The sequence below is a fragment of the Carcharodon carcharias genome, chromosome 26, assembly GCF_017639515.1.
Source record: "Carcharodon carcharias isolate sCarCar2 chromosome 26, sCarCar2.pri, whole genome shotgun sequence".
Classification (NCBI taxonomy): domain Eukaryota; kingdom Metazoa; phylum Chordata; class Chondrichthyes; order Lamniformes; family Lamnidae; genus Carcharodon; species Carcharodon carcharias.
Genome location: NC_054492.1, coordinates 8,565,075 through 8,586,880, shown reverse-complemented (window position 1 = coordinate 8,586,880; position 21,806 = coordinate 8,565,075). Strand labels below are relative to the sequence as shown.

Below are 21,806 nucleotides of genomic sequence, written 5' to 3'. Positions count from 1 at the left end.
CTCCCTTCTTGAATAACAGTACCACATTGACTGTCCTCCAGTCCTCTGGCACCTCTCCTGTGGCCAGAGAGGTGTTGAAAATTATTGCCAGTGCCCCTGCTATCTCCTCCCTTGCCTCACTCAACAGCCTGGGATACATTTCATCCGGGCCTGGAGATTTATCTACTTTTAAGCCTGCCAGAGCACTAAGAACCCCCTCTCTTTCTATGCTAATTTCTTTAATTACATCACAGTCCTTCTGCCTGATTTCCATACCCATATCGTCCCTCTCACTTGTGAACACCAACATAAAGTATTCATTTAGAACCCTACCTACGTCTTCCGGCGCCACACACAAATTATCACTATGGTCCTTAATGGGCCCTACTCTTTCCCTAGTTATCCACTTACTCTTAATGGATTTTCCTTTATTTTATCTGCCAATGTTTTTTCATGCCCCCTTTTTGATTTCCTAATTTCCTTTTTAAGTTCCCCCCTACACATTCCATACTCCTCTAGGTCTTCTGCTGTTTTGAGCCCTCGGTATTTGCCATAAGCCTCCCTTTTTTTCTCTTTATCCAATCCTGTATATTCCTTGACTTCCAGGATTCCCTGGATTTGTTGGTCCCACCCTTTGTTGGTCCCACCCTTTGTCTTTACTGGAATATGTTAGCCCTGTACGCTCCCTATTTTGTTCTTGAATGAGTCCCACTGCTCTGATGCAGTTATACCTAAGAGTAGTTGCTCCCAGTCCACTCTGGCCAAATCATATCTGATCTTATTAAAATCGGCCTTCCCCCAATTTAGAACTCTGACTTCTGGCCCATCCTTGACCTTTTCCATAACAACCTTGAATCTAACAGAGTTACGACCATTACCTGCAAAATGCTTCCCCACTGATACCTCTACCACTTGCCTGGCTTCATTCCCTAAAATTAAGTCCAGGACCACCCCCTCTCTTGTAGGACCTTCTACATACTGGCTTAAAAAGCTCTCCTGGATGCATTTTAAGAATTCCGCTGCCTCTAAACCTATCACACTATGACTAATCCAGTTAATATTGGGGAAGTTGAAATTCCCCACTATTACTACCCTATTTTTTGTATTGTCAGGAAGCACTCCTTCATAAAAAAGGTAGTGGAAATTTAGAACCACTTCTCACAAAAAGCTGTTGAGTCTGGAGTTAATTAAAAAAATAGAAGCTGGGATTAATAGGGAAAGGCATTAAGGGTTATGGAACCAAGATGGGAAAAGTTACATATCAATCATGATCTAATTGAATGGTGGAACAGAATCGAGCAGCTGAATAGCCTCCTCCTGTTGCTATGTTCCTTCCCAAAGCAACAAGGAAAAGTCTTATGGTCGTTACATCACAGTCAAAAAAATCATTAACCACATAGGGTTCAGGTAAGGGAGAGAGAGAGTACTTCCATCTTGAGGTACCCTCTCTCTAACTATTTAAACTTTTTAATTAAAAAAAAATGTCTTCAGCAACCAGGCCACCATTGTGGAGGGCAAACTCTCCATGGGGTGACCTGTGGCTCCAGCTGTGGCCAAGCAGTTAGGGAGGACCTCTAAGACTGCCCGGAGTGCTGGCCCCACAGTTTGTTGCCAGGAAGCCACCTCCAGACAACTGGTCTATTCCCGAAGCCTCAGGAGGGCACTTAGGCCTACTGGAACATTTCCAGTTTGCCTCTGGCAACAGGCCTTAAAAGGACATTAATTCACTTGGGAAATGTCCCGGTGGGCAGGATGGTGCCAGCTAAGCGGCATGCAGGCATCACAAGTTTTCATGTCCACCCACCTCCCTCCACGCTCATCCTTATCAGTAAGGTGGGTGGGGGAGAGTCAAATCTTGCCCCTAATAAGAGGAGTCTGACCTGCATCCAACAAATGGCCAATGCACCCAAAAGGGAGCCTTCCGCCATTTTGGATTAATTGAACACCAACACTATCCTAGGATCTCACTGTCTGGGAGTACGCTACTGGATATATTTTTCCAAGTATGAACCAGATGAATGCCAGTCAAATCGCAGGAAATGTTTTCACTTCACATTGAACGTTCCGTAGGGCTTTCTTCCCTGTTGGTACTCACGGTTGTCACTTTGTTTTCCAGGTCTATCCCTCCACCGATGCTGAATCCAAGTCCAGACCCTTCCTCTTTGTGCAGGACCACAACGTGAATGTCTTCAAATTGCTGTGAAGTGGTAATGATTATAGTAAAGATTTACTATCTATATATATATATATATATATATATATATATGTGTATATATATACTCTCTATATCTACCAACAGAAAGTTCTCAGTGCCATTCTATAAGCCTCGGTAGGTAACATTCTCACCTCTGAGGCAGCAGATTGTGCGTTCAAGTCCCAGTCCACAGATTTGAATCTAGGCTTCCTAGTGCAATAGTGAGGGAATTCTAACTATTGGAGATGCCAATATATGGATAAGATGTTAAACTGAGGTCCCAGCTGCCTTCTCAAGGGTATGTAAAAGACCCAACAAAACTACTTCGCAGAAGCACAGGAGAGCAATGGTTTAATGGTGTGGCTTGTTAGATCCACTTAAGGGAACAATTAAGACCATGTTGGTGCATTACTGGAATCCCATATAGGCCCAGACTGGGTAAGGCCGGCATTTCATGATGGACTTGAGTGAACCAGTTGGACCTTTACAATAATCTAGCAGTTACATGGTCACTTTTACTGATGCCACCTTTGTATCTCCAGATCTCTGTAACATTTTTAAACTTGTTGGCATTGCTTGAAGTCAAGTGCCCTTCTTTGAATGTCATGGGATCTTTAACATCTAATTGAACTATCAGAGCAATCAATCAATGGCATGGCTTAAAGTTGCAAAAAAAAGAAAGATTGTAGCTCCAATAATGCAATATTTTTTTCAACTCTATGCTGGAGTATTAATGTGGATTACAAAACACCCTCCACAGAGCATCTGTAAGATGTAGATAGGTGTCTACTCACCTTAATGAGCAATGCTGATATAACAAAGAATTAGAAAGAATTTACAGCACAGAAACAGGCCATTCATCCAAATAGTCTGAATATACTCCACACGAGCCTCCTCCCATCCTGTTTCATTTCACCCAGTTAACACATCCTTCTATTCCTTTCCCTTCATGTGTTTACCTGGCTTCCTTTTAAATGCATACATACTGTTCATCTCAAATACTCCCATGTGGTAGCAAGATCCACATTCTTAGTGCACGCTGAGTAAAGAAGTGTTTCCTGAATTCCCTTTTGGATTTATTAATGACTATCTTACATTTACGACCCCTAGTTTTGAACTCACCCAAGTGGAGGCTTGTATTGGCCAATTGTGATCTAACCAATCAAACCCTTTCAAAATTTAAAAAATCTTCATCAGGTCACCCCCAGCCTCCTCTTTGCTGCACAAAGAAGCCCAGTCAAGTCTTTCTTGATAGCAATAACCTCTCAATGTTGCTATCATCCTTGTAAATCTTTCTTGTACCTTTAACAGTGCCTCTATATCCTTTCCATTATATGGAAACCAAAATTGTTCACAGTACTCCAAGAGTGATCTAACCAAGGTGCTACACAAATTTAGAATTACCTCTTTGCTTTTCAATTCAATTCCTCGTGAAATGATTCTCACAGCTGGGTTTGCATTTTTTATTGACCTGCATCGCTACTTTTATTGATTTGTAAATCTGAATCTCCAGATCCCTCTGTTCCAAACCCTACTTAAACTCTCATTCCTAAGGACTAGTTGGCCTCCTTAATTCTCCTACCAAAATACATCATCTTGCACTTCACAGAGTCACAGAATGGTTACAGCAAATGAGACCATTCAGCCTGTCATGACTGCACCTGCTCTCTGAATGAGCAACTCACCAGGACAAAGCAGCCCACTTGATTGGCACCACATGCATCAACATTCACTCCCTCCTCCACCGACTCACAGTAGCAGCAGTGTGTACCATCTACAAGATGCACTGCAGGAATTCACCAAAGCTCCTTAGACAGCACCTTCCAAACCCATGACCTAGAAGGACAAGGGCAGCAGATAGAAGGGAACACTATGGCCTGGAGGTTCCCCTCCAAGCCACACACCATCCTGACTTGGAAATATATCGCCATTCCTTCACTGTTGCTGGGTCAAAATCCTGGAACTTCCTCCCTAACAGCACTGTGGGTGTACCTACACTACATGGACTGCAGCGGTTCAAGAAGGCAGCTCACCACCACCTTCTCAAGGACAACCAAGAATGTGAAATAAACGCTGGCCCAGCCAGCAAAGCCCACATCCCATGAATGAATAAAAAAAAGCTGTTGTTTGGTCAATACATAAAGTTAAATTTTAAAAAAACCATTAGCCTAAAAGTGTGAATAGCAGCTTCACATTGTAGATAAGAAGCTACAACTGAGGCCTTCTGGGTTTTCACTATAGGTGTAATTATGTGACATCGCAGTCAATGTGGACTCTTAGACATAATTTGGAGATAGGTTTATAATATTACAACGCTGCATCTGTGATCCGTGCTCCTATGTAGCAAGACTCATAGGCAAGTGAGAAATATCACAATTATACCCTTTATGTGGAAGATAAATAACTTATTTTAAGGTATGTAAATGTGCTTAAGCATCCTTTTGCAGACAGAGGGATTCAGGATATGGCAACATCTAGATAAAAATCACACCAATGAAACTCATCGTTCCAGGAGTATTCTTGCTACAAGGGCCACTGATTTGCATTGCACTCCAGTCATTGAGTCTCCAAATCAGACCATGAGTTTACAAATCTCACATCTTTGTTGCCAAGGGCTCTTTAATACGAACATAAGAAATAGGAACATCAAAAGGCATTACATCCCCTTGAGCCTGCTCTGCTATTCAATAAGGCTGATCTTCTGCCTCAATTTGATTTTCCCCTAATATTTATTTCATATTTGTTCTTAAAATGATAGAGCATGTCCTGTGAACAATGTAAGCTATTTGCCATGGAAATGTACTCATTCCTTTATGTTCGAACCTTTAAGGTTTCCTCATCCAGGCTGTTCACTTCCTCTATCAGTTTCTCCAGTTCTTCTGCAGGAATCAAGGACATGACCGACTGGGCGGAAACACAGGAGGATAATGATGAGGACTGTTCCTTTGTACCATCTTCCTTCCAATTTTCATCTGCCAGATTGATAGTGCAGGATCTTAATTCTGCAAGTCTAAAACAGGAGGCACACTCCAGCGTTAGTTAATTAATGCATGAAAACTACACAAGCTTTTACGTCAAACTCATAAAACCAGAATGCAATTTATCTTCACTTCAGCCAGGAGTGAGGATATTGTACACTCATCAGTGAAGCTATGAATGAGATACTATGGTGCCAGCCACAGGCTAAGTGACCTAGCCTGGTTAGGTAATAATCCAGAGATTATTACCTTTGAGGTCCTGCTTTTTAAATTAGCCCCTAGCTACTCATACTCTCTAAGTAGAACCTCTTTCCTAGTCCTACCTCTGTCATTGGTACCTTCGTGGACCTATTGAGTATTTCCAGCATTTTCTATTTTTATTTCTGATTTCCAGCATCTGCGGTATCTTGCTTTTCCACATTGCAACGTCTGACAAACAGTAATGAGATAGATGATTAGATAATCTGTTTTGATGCATTGTTTGAGGGATAAATATTGATCAGGACCTTGTTGGAACTCTCCTGCTTTTTTTTTTGAACAGTGCCATGGGATCTTTCACATTCGGCAGAGAGGGTAGACAAAGTCTCGATTCAACATCTCATCCAAAAGCTGGTATTTCAGACAGTGCAACACTCCTTCAGTACTGCACTCGTGTGTCAGCTGAGACTGTAAACTCAAGTTTCTAGAGTGTGACTTGAACCCACATCCTTTTGACTTGGAGTTGAAAAAGCTATGTCTGAGAGAAGGCTGGCTCTAAAATAAATTGCAGGGTTTTTTTCTGCATTCATGTCTGTAATTTATGTTCAGAGTATGTTTGTCCATTTCCTTGGACAATCTCTTCAAGTGCAACTTTTCCATTAAGGAGCAAAAATCATATTTCTGCCCATCGGTGCTCTTACCTAATTCACATCACAGGGACCCGTACAGAACTACGGGGGGAGATGGGGGAGTTGTGGTGATGAGCTAGCAATCCAAAGCCACAGGCTAATGCTCTGGGGGACATGGGTTCACATTGGTGAAATTTAAATTCAATTAATAAATCTGGAATTATAAAGCTAGTCTCAATATTGGTCACCATTGCAACATTGATTGATTGTTGTAAACACCCATCTGGTTCACTAATGCCCTTTTGGGAAGGAAACTTGCCATCTTTACCTGGCCTGGCCTCCAAATCCAGATCCACAGCAATGTCGTTGACTCTTAACTGCCCTCTGAAATGTTGAGTTCAAGGGCAATTAGGGAAGGGGCTTGAAATGCTGGCCTTGCCAGTGAGCCCACATCCCATGAAAGAATAAAGGAAAAATAAATCACAGGGCCCCATACAGAACTATCTCATTGACATTACAAGAATCCATTGATCACCAATACATTCACATTCACATTACAGCTTCTTATGGTAAGATTTTCCCTGCTCGGTGAAGAAAGGGTGAATAAAGCAATAATCTGATGGTGGAGCTGATTATACACTACATTTGAGTTTGTGTGTTGGAAGCCTGTGCACCATCTGTGTGCAAAATTCATTCAACCCGCAAGTTCCATTTAAATTAGGGGACCTCCCATCATGTGACCACAGGGCTCAAAAGATTTTCAGACATTCGTTCATAGTTACCATAGCTCAGAAACATAAATTACAGACACGAATGCAGAAAAAAGCCCTGCAATTTATTTTAGAGTCAGCCTTCTCTCAGACATAGCTTTTTCAACTCCAAGTCAGAAGGATGTGGGTTCAAGTCACACTCTAGAAACTTGAGTTCACCATCTCAGCTGACACTCAGGTGCAGTACTGAAGGAGTGTTGTGCTGTCTGAGATACCAGCTTTTGGATGAGATGTTGAATCGAGACTTTGTCTACCCTCTCTGCCGAATGTAAAAGATCCCATGGCACTATTCAAAAAAAGAGCAGGAGAGTTCCAACAAGGTCCTGATCAATATTTATCCCTCAAACAATGCATCAAAACAGATTATCTAATCATCTATCTCATTACTGTTTGTCAGACGTTGCAATGTGGAAAAGCAAAATACCGCAGATGCTGGAAATCAGAAATAAAAATAGAAAATGCTGGAAATACTCAATAGGTCCACGAAGGTACCAGTGACAGAGGTAGGACTAGGAAAGAGGTTCTACTTAGAGAGTATGAGTAGCTAGGGGCTAATTTAAAAAGCAGAACCTCAAAGGATTATTACCTGAGCCACGAGCAAATTGACGCAAGATAAATAAGATGAGAGAATGAAATGTGTGGCTCAAAGATTGGTGCAGGAGAAATAGATTTCAATTCATGGGACACTGGCACCAGTATGAGGGAAAGTGGAAGCTATAGCGTTGGGACTTTCTACATCTGAACCATGCTGGGACCAGTATTCTGGCAAGTCGTATAACTAAGGCGGTAGAGAGGGCTTTTTACTAAATAATGAGGGAACTGGATCCGGTGGGGGGGGCAAGATGTGATAAATTATAAGGAGAGGACAAGGCAAACAAGCAAGGTAACAATAAGAGAAATGATAATCAGAGCGTGGCAGGAAAAGTCAGAGTATACCAAGTGTGCCAATAAATGAGGCTAGAGGTTACAAAGATACTAAAAAGACAAAACTAAAGGCTCTGTATCTGAATGCATGTAGCATTCATAACAAAACAGATGAATTGTCAAGTCAAATAGAAATAAATAGTTAAGATCTGATAGCCATTAGAGAGACATGGCTGCAAGATGACAAAGGCTGGGACCTGAATATTCAAGGGTACATGACATTACAGAAAGACAGGGAGCTAGGAAAAGGTGGAGGGGTTGCTCTGTTAAATAGGGATGATATTAGTACATCACAAAGAGAGTGCCTTAGTTCTGGAGATCAAGAAGTAGAGTCAGTTTGGGTAGAGATAAGAAATAACAATGGTAAGAAGTCACTTGTGAGAGTAATTTATAGGCCCCCTAACAGTAATTTCACTATAGGATGGGGTATATAGGAAGAAATAATGACAGCTTATGAGAAAGGATTTTAATCTACATATAGATTGGACAAATCAGATTGGCAAAGTAGCCTGGAAGATGAGTTCATAGAGTGTTTTTGGAATAGTTTCTTAGAGCAGTAGGTTCCAGAGCCGGAGAGCAGGCTATACTAGATCTAGTAATGTGCAATGAGACAGGACTAATTAATGACCTCATAGTGAAGGCACCCCTAGGTAGCAGTGATCATAATATGATTGAATTTCACATTCAGTTTGAGGGAGAGAAGGTTAGTGCTTTAAACTCATTTAAAGGCAATTATGAGGGTATGAAGACAAAGCTGGCTAAATGAACTGGAAAATTAGGTTAAGGGATAGGTCAGTAGAGATGCAGTGGCAGACATTTAAGGAGATATGAAAGATACATTCCAGTGAGAAAGGAAGATTCCAGGGGAAGGTTGCTCCATCCCTAACTAAGGCTAATGGCTATCTAAGAGAGTTAAAGATTGTATCAAATTGAAAGAAAAAGCACACAATTCTGTGAAGATTAGTGGCAATCAGAAGATCGGACAGAATATAAAAACAGTATAGAATAACTAAAAAAATAGTGAGAGATAAATTAGAGTTTGAGAGAAAGCTAGCTAGAAATATAAAAACAGATAGTAAGAGTTTCTACAGGTATTTAAGAAGGATAAGAGTAACTAAAATGAGTGTTGGTCCTTGAGAGAGTGAGCCTGGGAAAATAAGGAAACGGCAGATGAATTGAACAGATAGTCTGTGTTTGTCTTCACTGTAGAAGACGCAAATGACATCCCAGAAATAAATGTAAATCAAGAGGTGAAAGGGAGGGAGGAGCTTAAAACAATTACAATTACCAGGGAAAGGGTACTGAGAAAATTATTAGAATTAAAGGCTGGTAAGCTCCCAGGTCATGATCAACTTCATCCTAAGGTCTTAATAGTGACTGCTGAGACAGTAGATGCATTAGTTTTAATTTTCCAAAATTCTGTAGATTTTGGTAAGGCCCCATCAGATTGGAAAATTGTGAATGTAACACTACTACTCAAGAAAGGAGGGAGACAGATAGCAGGAAACTGCAGGCCGGTTGGCTTAATATCTGTCATAGGGAAATAAGGAGGTTATGGCAGGGCACTTACAAAATCTCAGTGCAATCAGGCAGAGTCAGCATGGTTTTGTGAAAGGAAATTGTGTTTGACTAACTTATTAGAGTTCTCTGAGGCAGTAACTAGCAAAATGTATAAAGAGGAACGTGGGGATGTGCTATACTTAGATTTCCAAAAGGCACTCGGTTACTACACAAAATAAGAGCTCATATTTGCACGGAAAGAGATTGGTTCGCCAACAGGAAACAGAGAGCAGGTGTAAATGGGTCATTTTCCAGTTTGTAAGGTGTAATGAGTGGAGTGCCACACGGATCAGTGCTGGGGCCTCAACTATTCACAATCTATATCAATGACTTGGATGAAGGGGCCAAATGTATTGTTGTTAAATTTGCTGATGATGCAAAGATAGTTAGGAAAGTAAATTGTGAAGAGGACCTTCCTTTTTGTTCTTCCTTTCCTCTCCCCCTCTTCACTTACTCAAAACTATTACATTTCCAAGTTTCCTCAGTTCTGATGAAAGGTCATCGGCCTGAAATGTTAACTTTATTTCCATCCACAGATGCTGCCTGACTTGCTGGGTATTTCTAGAATTTTCTGTTTTATTTGTATTATGCAAATGTGCTGTCATATTTTCCAACATTACTACTGACACTACACTTTAAAAGTCTTATTTAGTCAATTTTTAGGGTATCCTGTGGATTTGAAAGACATTATATGAATAAATAATTTAATTCACTCATTCTTTTCTTTCCCTGAATTCAGCCACAAGTTTTCAGGATAATATGAACCTTCACAAGTTGGGAAAGACCATTTGGTTTAATAATCTCTATCCCTTTGACTGAACTCAAAACCCCACTTCTGTTTTTTCACCAAATCCTTTAGTATTTTATTTCTCCTGTAGTATCACTAGTTAGAGAAAAACTACAGCGATTTACCATGAAGTGCAGTAACTGTTGTTATGGAAACAAATGTGACAATTTTATATAGATCCAGATCTACAATGAGATGATCAATCAGGTAATCTGGGATTGGCTGAAGGATCAATGTTGGCTAAAGACACTGGGAGATATTCTTATTGAATACGTAAGGGAAAATTCAGGCAGACTGCATGTTTTTTTTTATTCATTCATTGGATGTGGGTGTTGCTGGCCAGGGCCAGCATTTTATTGCCTGTCCCTAATTGCCCTTGAGAAGGCAGTGGTGAGCTGCTTTCTTGAACCGCCACAGTCCATGTGGTGTAAGTACACCGACAGTGCTGTTAGGGAGTTCCAGGATTTTAACTCAGCAACAGTGAAGGAACGGCGATATATTTCCAAGTCAGGACGGTGAGTGACTTGGAAGGGAACTCCCAGGTGGTGGTGTGTCGGCTGCCCTTGTCCTTCTAGGGGGTAGCGGTTGTGGGTTTCAAAGGTGCTGTCTAAGGAGCCCTGGTGAGTTTCTGCAATGCATCTTGTGGATAGCATGCACTGCAATATCAGTCACTGCTAGTGATGTAACCCACTCTTCTCTCCAACAAGACTTCACTTCAGCAGCAGAAATGTTCTGACTTGGCCCTTTGATATATGTTTGAGCCACCAGAACAGTCTCAGCTTGGTATCATATCCAAAGGGTGATGTATTTGACAATACAGAACTTCCTCAATAACTCACTGGAGCATCAGTCTAGTGCTCCTAAACTGATGCTTTTGCTTCAGAAGCAATTGTAAAACCAACTAAAGTGCCTTTTTGTACTGCTGACTTCAGTGATGTTATATTCAAATATGGAGTGTTTTTGGTGCAAATTTATATCAATATTGTAATAAGTAGTGACATACAATCTGTAAATTTGATTACACTAAATATATATCAGCTGTGAAAGATTTTGTTGTGCTTCACAGTTGGCAAGGAGGGATGCAGATCACTGCCTATGATTTGTTACTTAATGATTACAATCTCAATTAACCTCTCACCTCCCTCAAAGGGAGGATATTACGGTTCCGCTGAACTGAATGGAGATTTAAATGTCTCACCACATCTGCTGGTCGGGGGGAGGGGAGACACACCACGGTGGGGGCCATAAAATCCTGGCCCAGAAGTATGCATTGGCACCCTGCTGCTCTTAGGAACCCACTAGTGGATATCACAGAGCTCTACTTGCAGAGGCCAACTTTCATAAGAACATAAGAAATAGGAGCAGGAGAAGACCATTTAGGCCCTCAGACTTGCTTCTTGATTCAACTAGATCATTGGTGATCTTCTGCCTCAACTCCACTTTCCCGCCCACTCCCCAAACCCCTTGATTCACTGAGACTTCAAAATGGATTTAAAGCCAAAGAGCATAAGCATACACCTTTGTCCTCAAACATTGCTAAGTTATTTACACGTCCTACCTGAGAGAGAAGCCTTTTTCCAGCTGACAGTTGTTAACTGTCGGTGATGCCAATGGGGATCTATCGGCCCAGGACTCTCCAGCCTCATCGGATGAAGAGTAAGGAGAGCCAGGGCATGTGTTCCAGGGACTTCCATAGCAAGATCCTGGTGACTGAGGAATTGCAAGTACACTTTTCATCAGTGCATATGAGACTTGGTTGCTGATGGTGTGTATTTTGTCACTGCTGGCTGAGAGTAATCCTTCTCTCAATGTTTTTACTTCACAAACTTCATATGACGAACTGGTAGCCAGTGGGAAGCTTCTAGTACGCAGGCCAGGTGATTTTACCATCTGTGTTGGAATCTGTGGGGAATTTGATGGAGAGTTGGGTAGTTCACTACTTCCACTACTACTTCTCCTAGGAGCAGATATTGAAGAAATCTCGCCATCTTGGGATACTGGTGGCACCTCAGTCTCCAGCTTCTGGGATATGGGTTCTACTTTCCCATTATCAGGAGGCTGTTTGAAAGCATCTGGAGATAAAGGCCTTACTTTTGAATCACTTGGTGCAGAGACGGTTCTTTCCATGGTTTTACCTGAGACAGGTGATGGTGAGTAAGTGTCCTTTCTGTTCCCTTTGTCCGGGGCGTCTGAACTGGAGAGTGTTTCGAACGAATGGATCCTTTGTTTTATGGATTGGACCTGCGGAGTTAAACTTCTAGGCAAGGCAAAGCCCCTTTCCTTGTTGCTCCTCATCGTGATGTCATCGACCTGTGTCCCATTCCTTGAAGCTTTCAGACTTTGGCGGGACCACATTGGCTTGGGAGCGACAGGCGGCCCTTTCTTCACATTGGCTTTTTCATTAGAGCTCTTAATTGTTGATGTTGTGACACTGCCCTCTGCTTTCAAATCATCTGTGAGACAAAGCCTTAAAGAAGCCTGATTTGTATTGGTTTCAAATGCAAGGGCCTTTGCTCTTCCCTGTGCTGAAGTGTTATCAGTTTGAAATGTTTCCATTTTATCATCCCTGGATCCTTTGAACTGAGAATGCGACGCGAGAGCACAAGGCAAGGGTTCTGATGTCCTTCCCTCTTCTCCTAAGTCAGTTAGAACTAGTTTTAGGTCTTTTAAAGTTACCCCTTCCAACTCAGGTGTAGATAATGTCTCTCTTGTCTCACTTTCATGTGAAGCAGTTGATTTGGAAACTGTGGTGTTTGGCTTGCAGACCTCAACAGAACCACCTCCATCAGATTGTCCATCAACAAACAGACTGTGCTTGCTTGCAGCCCCATTCTGATTTTCTGTTATTTGAGGGAGCGTTGACTGGTTAGAAAGTCCCTGTGATTCTGCGATCAGTTGGTTCTCCGCCATCACGTTCTGAACTGCTTCACCCCCCGACTCTTCGATCATTGCAAAAATAGTTCTCGTTTGGAGGTTTCCTGCGTCTTCAGCTGTTCTGACACAGACTTCCTGTTTCTCACCCTCACAAAAAGGATTCACACACGCCTGTCTTCTCAGCAGAGGCCTTGCTGTCACTGGGCAGTTTCCTGAATTGCAAAAACAATCAGTTAATAACATTGCTCTAAAACCGATCACTCCCACATTGCATAATGCTGCAAGCTTAGAAGTGAGCCCAGCAAATCTGAAGCAAGTATTTGTGCAGTGTCCCTTTAAATTTGGTTCACAATGTCATTGTACGAACTCCATGCATGGGGAGGGTGGAGAGCTTATTAGTATTCAGAATATAGACGCAACCACAAGGGAAAGTGTAACACTTACCTCTCCATCCAATAGTTTAACAAAAACACTTTCCAGTGAAAAAGTTAAGCCAAAGCAGTTTAAAATTCTGGTGTTAATTGAAGTATGTAGTTTGTAGGGCCAGGGTTTTATCATGACTCATTAAGGTGAAATGAAACACTACAATATCCCTTAAATCTTGCAAAACAGAAAATGGGGACTTAGCATCTCAGTTAACGATGACATGTTTAACTTAAATGTTGTCCAATAATTAAAAGCCTGCATCCAGTTAAGTGCTTTTTTGTTTCCTATGGATTGACACAGTTCCTTGATGAGATTTATGTTAAATCAATTTTTTCTGCTCTCTGAAATTTAATGACTTTACATGTTTAAAATGTAGACATTAAAAACAGGCATTGTGCCTTGCCAGCCCCCTCCAATTTAATGTCCCTGTAATTCCAAGTGAAAACATACCTTGAATTGCTCCTCTTAACTCAAGCTGATGTGAATCCGGTAAATTTAAACGCTGATCTAGATCTCCACAAGGTATTGGAGTGAAGAAGTTATTGTGAGTGGAAACTGCTTCATCCTCTTGTGGCTGCAGGTTCTTTACTTCCTGTGAAACAAACAGGAAACTCTCATTTCAAAGGTACGGTTTGGTTATAAGCATGCCCTTCATCTTAGCGACTGAGTGGCTGCATAGGTGGTAGATTATTACCTACTGAGTAGGTAGCTGATATAAATCTTTTGGCTGGTGATTTTATTAGGAATGAGTAATTGGACTGTCAACTAAATACTTCTGGATTGTCCACTGTGTTTGGATAATGAAATTCATGAAACTGTTATCTTGTCCTGGCAGAGTTTCAAGCTAAGCTCCGTAGTAGCACTTTTCCCCTCTGAGTCAGAAAGTTGTGTGTTCAGGCCCATTCCAGGGACAGGAGCACAACATCCAGGCTGACACTTGAGTGCAGGACTGAGAGTGTGTTGCAGCATCAGGCGACACATTAAACCAAGGCCTGGGTCTTCTCTTTCATGTGGATGATAAAGATCCAACTGCACAATTTTGAAGGAAATAAGAACAGAGGTGTTCTCCCCCAGTGCCCTAACCAAGGTTTATCCCTTAACCGACAACACTAAAAAAAGACATTATCTGATCATTATTGCATTGTGTAATGGGACTTTGCAAAATTCCTACATTACAATAAATGTCTGTACTTCAAAAGTACTTCGTTGCTGGTACAAAGTTCTGGGGCATTCTGAGAACATGAAAGGCGCTATATAAATGTAAGTCCTTTCTTGTTCCAAGAACTTGGTTTATTAAACTTGGGACCTAGAATTTCTTGGGTTGGCATAACTTAATGCCAATCTTCCTGACCAGTACTTACACAGAAATTTCCTGCCAGTTTCATTGGCATACCCTGAATCAAGTAAATAAACAGAAATCATGCTTTTGTGTAACCAATTGGAACCTGGAAAGCACTATCTGAAAGGCTGATGGAAAGAAATTCAGCAATAACTTTCAAAAGGGATTTGGATAAATAATTGAAAAGAAAATGTTTGCAAGTAAATGGGGAAGGAATAGGGAAGTGAACTAATTGAAAAGCTCCTTCAAAGGGCTAGCACAAACACAGTGGGTTGAGTGGCCTCCTTCTGTGTTTTATGATTGTAGTACATTTCTCAAACCAAATCCGAATCTGACCTGTAAAATGGAGCAATGATGAGAATTCATTTTGTACCAGAACGCAGAGTTACTTTGCAAGGAATACACTGCATGCAACTTGCAAAATTGCAACTTACCTGATTTCAGTCATTGTTCATTTCAGTTAAACCACATCAAGCTGTGCAGCAGCCTCCCACACCAAGTCCCTGGCTCCTATTCTGCCTTTCAGTTTTCATAAACATATCAGAACCAGTGCAGCAAATTATTTGGAGCAAAAGCCTTATTAGTCTGAGCACAGCTTGATAGCCACACAGAACACTGCTTAAACATAGCTGGAGGTCACCTGAGCACTGAGAGAAACTTCGTAAACACAGAAATCTGTGCAAAATATGTAATGCTAGTAAATAGGTACTGATAGGAAATATTGGTTTTACGTAGTTAGTTACTATTGATCGTTTAGTTGACTTTTTTTTTAATACTGAGGGATTCTAGCACTAGCAGCAGATCATTGTTTCAGTGTTGGGACCCAGTGCCACTATTAAACTCTCCCACAATCAGCAATGTTTCTAGGCCATATAGTTAAACCTGACAGGTCATTTCAATATGATGGGGCAGCAGACTGAGAGGGGATTGTGCTGGGATTCACAGACCCCATTCCTGCCCAGGGGTCCATTCTTGCAGTAGTCAGGAAGCTGAGAGATGGCCAACCCTTCAGGCAGTGCCCTGGACTCTCCAGGCATATATATAGATCAGGCTCAGATGATGTAATCGGACCATGATTGTGATATTCACTCGGACTTGATGGGGAAATGATTGTGGCCTTTCGGCTAGGCGAAGTCAAGCGAGGAGAGGATTGGAAACAGAGAAGGACTTTTTTTCCTTTGTGATGGCAGGAGTTCACCTCAAAAAGGTTTAGCACTGGATAAAGAATTCGATTTAGCCCACAGAAATGTGGAACAGGAAGAAAAGCACGATAGTTTCGAAAAGAGAGGCAAAAAGAGACAAGAGGATGACACAATGAATGAAATGAAAATTCAATGACGGGAAGAGAAAATGAGGTGTAAAAGAGAGTGAGGAGATGGCAGTTGGTTTTCTTGCTCTTCCCAAAAGTATTTATTTCCTTTTTGTGCTCCGTCCCTGCTCTGGCACGGACTCCCCTCTACCGGGCCAATGGGAAAGATTGAATTCCGATCTTCTCTGCAGATTGTCCAACACTGACCAACAGCAGATCCATGTGGACAATCACATTCACTCTTACGTCTTCCCCTGCCTAAGATGGAATAATCCACCACTGCAGGATTTCCTAAACTGCGTGATTGTCATTCAGGGCTGGTGACTGAGAGCACATCCTCACAGGGATCTGTTTGTCTGTTTGCTATTAAAATTACTACTGTCATTTCATTTGCCAGATCAAACCCCTTGTTTAGTTTGATCTTTTGGCTGAGATTCACCACACGTGATTTGGTGAAACCAAACAAAGCCTTATCATTGGGCCCAATCTATGACTCCATGCACACGGGTGGTTGTAAACCTGTTTTGACCTATTCCCACCTGACAGTGGCCAGCTTGGGATTGTCCATCCTTTCTGTGCATGTGTAGATCTCCATTCGCTTCTGTGCTAAGTTGATCTTTTTGCAGGCTGCTCTGGATGCTCAAAGTCCTCAGTGGTGGAGTTGGTGGACAAGTCCTCTCATTAAAGTTTCTGTCAGTCATTTCAGTTACTTGCTTATCAAGCTCCCTACTGTTAATTTTAACTGAATGAAAATCCCTTGTGAGGTGGGGCAGTTGTTCTGGCCCATTCTCTGATGCAAAGTCTATCACATCAGTGTCTGTGTCTATTTGGCCATCAGAGCCAGGTATTTCTGCCTGAAAGCCTTTGCTATGGTTTATGTAGAAGATGGTGCCGGTGTTAGTGGCTGGACTATTGAAGTAACTGCTGTCACTGCTGGAACGAGTCATTGGCTTCTGAGATTTTTTGATGAAACTTCTGTCCATGCACCTCTCCCACGTTTGCTTTCTGTGCCAACAGGCTTCATTTTTCCTTAGGCCTTAAAAAGAGGAAAGTTACAAGCTTAGTGAAGGCCCGCTAACATGGCAGCATCTAAAATATACTCACTACACCCACAAAAATTGTCAGAGTTCTTCTAGGTGACATACAGATGTTAAGAGCAGAAACGTGGGGATGCTGAGCATTGAACATGTTACAATATTCACCCTGTCTGATCTGTTATTTCAGATGATGTGGCTGACTTCTTGTTTCTCAGGAACATGGTTAACATATAAGTAATGGAGTGGAATTAAGCATTCAAGGGCTTCAAGTGTTCCAGGAGGGCAGAGATACAGGAAAGCTGATAGAGCTGCTATTTATAAGGAGGTAAAGGAAGTAGAACATTTGGTTTTCCAGTGAGACACTCCTGTTGGAAATGTGTAGTGTGAAATGAGTCAGGATAACTATAGGGTTTACAACAGATCACCAAATTAACATGGAGGACAGATTATTGTATGAAGACGAAGGAATGAGATCAGAAAGTTCACACTAAAGACCAACTCCATAACCAGGGAGTGCTCATAGAATCTGAACTAGTGAATGTAAGGCAGACAGAATCTGACCAAATGTATTAGGGATGCAGCATTATCAATTTAGCATATCAATTTAGCAATAGCAAGTGTCCTGGATAATATAGAAGGATTAGGAATAGTTCAGGGAGACAGGAGAATCATATGATTAAATGATATGATTCCACTTGAAGCGATTTGATCTGACAGAGACCAATATTCGGGTGCATGAATTTAAAATGGCCAACTTCAAGGGAATGAGGGAAGAACTGAAACAATTTAACTGAATCTTGCAGGATAAGTGCACCCTCAAGACTAGCAAACAAGTGTGATCTTCAATAGACTGAGAAAACAGTACAAAGAAAAACATTTTTTCATAAAGTCTGTGAGGAGAAAGATGAGGGAAACCCCTGGGGCAAATACAGGGACCTCTGATTATCTATTATATCTCTCACCATTTATTATATAATTTTCAGCAAATCACAGCTAATCTTGAACAAATTTTTTTTGTTTACCTAAAGAGTGGAAGACCCCATTGCATTATCAGAGGGAGAGCTGGCTGATCTTCTGTTGACTGAACTAACATTTGTTCCTCAACCACATCAATAAAACAAAAGGCTACTTGGGCATTCATTCTTTTGCTGTTTGTGGGATCTTACTGTGTGAAAATTGTCATTGGTTGTAATGCATTTTGGGATGTCCTGAGGATATTATGGCACCTGATAAATGAAAGTTCTTCCTTTGAGTAATATATATGATCAATAGCATTATGTCTATCTCACTCTGGTGATCTCAAAAGACTGCTGCATCTCAGGTAACCAACAAGATGACATAAAGATGTTTTTATTTCTCTGAATGATATTTCTGAAGAGTTCTGATGATGGCGATGATCCTGACTGAACTCCCTAAAGTTCCTCTGTAGATTGAGACATTCAAAGCCATGAAGGATCTTGTTAAAGTAAATCGACAAAACCTATGTCTACAGACTGGTTAGTCTGTAACTTGGGTGAGATATATTAAAAATCATTGTCTTAACCTTTCTGTTCTACATTGGCTCCCCTCCTTACAGAACCTCAAATTAAAATTCTCTTTCTTGTCTTTAAATCACTCCAAGGCCTGGCTGCCCCCTACCTCTGTGACATTCTCCAGTACTAAAACCAATCCCCTCCCTCATCTCTTCCTTTCTCTCATGCTGGTCCCTTTGTGCCTCTTTCCTCCCCCACCCTCCCCAAACCCTCACCATCCCACCCTTTGCCCCATCACTGAAAGTCATGCCTTCAACTGTCGAGGCCCCATGTTCATAAATTTCCTCCCTACATCTCTCCACCTCCATAGTTCTCACCTCTGTTCAAATCCTCATCACAAATTATCCTCATTGACCACGCTTCTGGTCATAATTTCTTATGTCTCCATCTTTGACTCCATGTCCTTTCTATTTTCTCTGTGAAGTTCCTTGCTCTATTTACCAGTGTTAAAGCTGATATAAGAATGCAAATTATAGCAGTTTTTATTGTTGGTTGTTAGGAGGTAGAACTCCTCACCAGAAACAATAGCCTCTACAGAAAAAAATGGATATATACATATTTGAAAATGAACATTTTTGAAGGCAAGGAGGAAAGGGCATGGATTAATTGGGTAGGTCCTTCAGTATAGGAGGGTTAGGCTGAATGGTTTCTGGGCTACAAGACTCTATCGTTTACTGTGAGGCCCTGTAGTAATTTGAAGAGATTTTAATTCTCTGAGATAATTTAAGATGCCCTTACCTTGTGCATTCCATGGAAAGCTGTCCTTATTAAATCTAGCATTTTCAACTGTTAGTAAGATTGCTTCATTAAATTGCTGTTCAGAGATCTGTATACACAAAACCAATCATTTATTATAGTACAAATCCAAGTACTGAACATCAGCAACTGTGCAATCAAATCCAGCGACTAGACCAATGTAAGAACCAGAAATATCTATGATCTCAATCAGTAAAGACTGCTAAATGCCATATCCATATTCCTGAAGGGAAGATTTGTATCAATTAAGATGTAACAATGAATGCCAAGAAGTGAAGATTGAAGAACAGGTGAGCATCGTGATTTCATGCAACATCAAACGCAAATAGACAGTTTACCGAACCCACTTCTGCATGTGCCCTGCGGCCCGTTTTTGCCTTTACCACCTGCATGATAATCATGGCCTGGTGAGAGGGCAGTGAAGATCAACTTGCAGAGAGGATGACTCCTTTACCAATGAGGTGAGTTAGGTTGGCCGTCTGCGATTCTTCCCATTGGATGTTCTATTCCATGCTCAACCGATGCTTAACACACAAAGGTAAAGGTGAAAATTTACCCCACTCATAGCTCAACTGCTGAATTTTGTTTTCCTTCTAAAGGTCCAGTCCCAGTTTTTTAAGAAACAAGTTAAACAAATAGTACAAATTAAGAATTACTGGCGCAAAGCATCACAGGGCAGGGTTCAGGTAGGGAGGTCAGTGTCTGATTGAGGCCTACATCATTTTTCATCTGTAACGGGTGGTGCTTGTGGGATCTGAATTCCTGAGTCCCGGCATATATGGAGCTCTGAGCCAGCGGGATTAACTTGTAAAATTTACACCATAACAATCATGGAAATATTAACATAGAAAAGAGGGCAATTCACAATTCTAGGCAGGAGCTAAGCTGTACCTCTGCAAAGTAATGGTCTTCGCTGTCTGCATACAAAATATCCTGTTTAAGTGCTCTCTAGTGGCACTATATGTCCGGGCATTAAACTAACCCACTGACAGTGATGGCTTAGCAGTATTGCTTGAATACTATTATTTAATGGAATTTTTAGTTCAGTCCAGCTGTAATCTTGGATTTTCATTTTTCATTCACAATATAGAGACAAGAAGGTAATGAGGTGACCAAAACACTGCAGATCCAGGGGACATAGCTAATCACTAATTATAATCTAGCCTGTAAATTATTTATCCATTGCCACATAAATTACAGCTACATTAGCCCAAAGCGGTGATAGCAAATTAACCAAGTGGCAAACGGACAGTCAATTCATGACTGACCGAGAAGCATTTCTATCCTAGTGGGCCTATAGCTGCAGGATATTCAGTGTTAATCATGTTCAGGGTCTGAAGCATTAAGATGAATCGTAGTGGACTGTTTTCCACCAGTTAGAAATAACATCAACACAGGGTAACAAATCTAAAGGTAATCAGGAAATACTTGAATGAAACCGGCAATTTTAAAAAGCTAATTAACAAGCTACTAAGCTCTTTAACAACCCAATTGTTTGCAATTTTATGTTACCCGCTGGATTTTTCGGACGCCAGATCTAAAAAAAGCGTGGTGGTCTTATATGCCAGCTTAAAACAAGGTGGCGCAAGTGTGACAGACAAAGCCTACCAGCGGTTGAATGTGCCAGCAGATTCTGCCAGGGAAGGTGGCGGTGGGGGAAGTGAGAATAACGCAGGTGGTTAGAATGTGGAATTCTCTGCCACAAACTCCTGTTGAAGCAGAGTCTGTAAATCCTTTAAGAAAGGAATGAGACAGTTGCTTGTAAAAGGGGTGCAGTGGGTGAGCAGGAATGTGGGACTTTGGGCTGCCCATGAGGAGAGAAAACCAGATCAGACGTGAGGGGTAATTTCACTTCCCCTGCTTTGCACAGTAAACAGGCAGAGCGAGTCCATAATTACAAAAGGGATATAGAGGCACTAGAGAAGGTGCAAAAAAAGAAGATTTACGAATATGATACTGGAACTGCGATGTTATAACTTATTGGACATGGCTGATGTTCTTTACTCTTGAAACAAGGGGCTGCATTTTCTTTTGGCTGATGGGGTACAGGAGGCCTACCTGAAAGAGTGCAGTCCACCGCTTCCCACCCCCACCCTTTATACACGCTGAATAAAGTGAGTTGCAGCCAATTAGCAGCCGCCGGCTGGAAGGCAACAAATTATAGCTGCTTAGGAAGCTTGCTTCCCGACCACAAACCCTTCCCCTCAGACCCTTCCAAGCTTTTTTTTAATTCTTTCACAGGATGTGGGTGTTGCTGGTAAGGCCAGCATTTGTTGCCCATCCCTAATTGCCCTTAAACCGAGTGGTTTGCTAGGTCATTTCAGAGGGAAGCTAAGATTTCAACCACATTGCTGTGAGTCTGGGCGGGGAAGGGGTCAGGTATAGGCCAGAGTAGGAAAGGACAACACTTTCCTTTGCTGAAGGACGTTAGTGAACCAGATGGGTTTTTATGACAATTGATGATAGTTTCATCACTGAATCTGGCTTTTAATTCCAGATTTATTAACTGAATTT

At 41.5% G+C, this 21,806-nt stretch overlaps 1 protein-coding gene across 1 annotated transcript in view; it reads right to left on the bottom strand.

Moving 5' to 3' along the window:
* il16 (interleukin 16) overlaps positions 1-21,806 on the bottom strand; it is a 117,147-nt gene that overhangs the window by 6,783 nt on the left and 88,558 nt on the right. Inside the window, exons 13-18 of the mRNA XM_041174638.1 lie at positions 19,275-19,362; positions 16,507-17,003; positions 13,770-13,911; positions 11,578-13,105; positions 4,997-5,183; positions 2,075-2,176 (exon numbers count right to left, since the gene is read on the bottom strand). Coding sequence (XP_041030572.1) covers positions 2,075-2,176; positions 4,997-5,183; positions 11,578-13,105; positions 13,770-13,911; positions 16,507-17,003; positions 19,275-19,362 — 2,544 coding nt within the window. The remainder of the gene's footprint in view (positions 1-2,074; positions 2,177-4,996; positions 5,184-11,577; positions 13,106-13,769; positions 13,912-16,506; positions 17,004-19,274; positions 19,363-21,806) is intronic.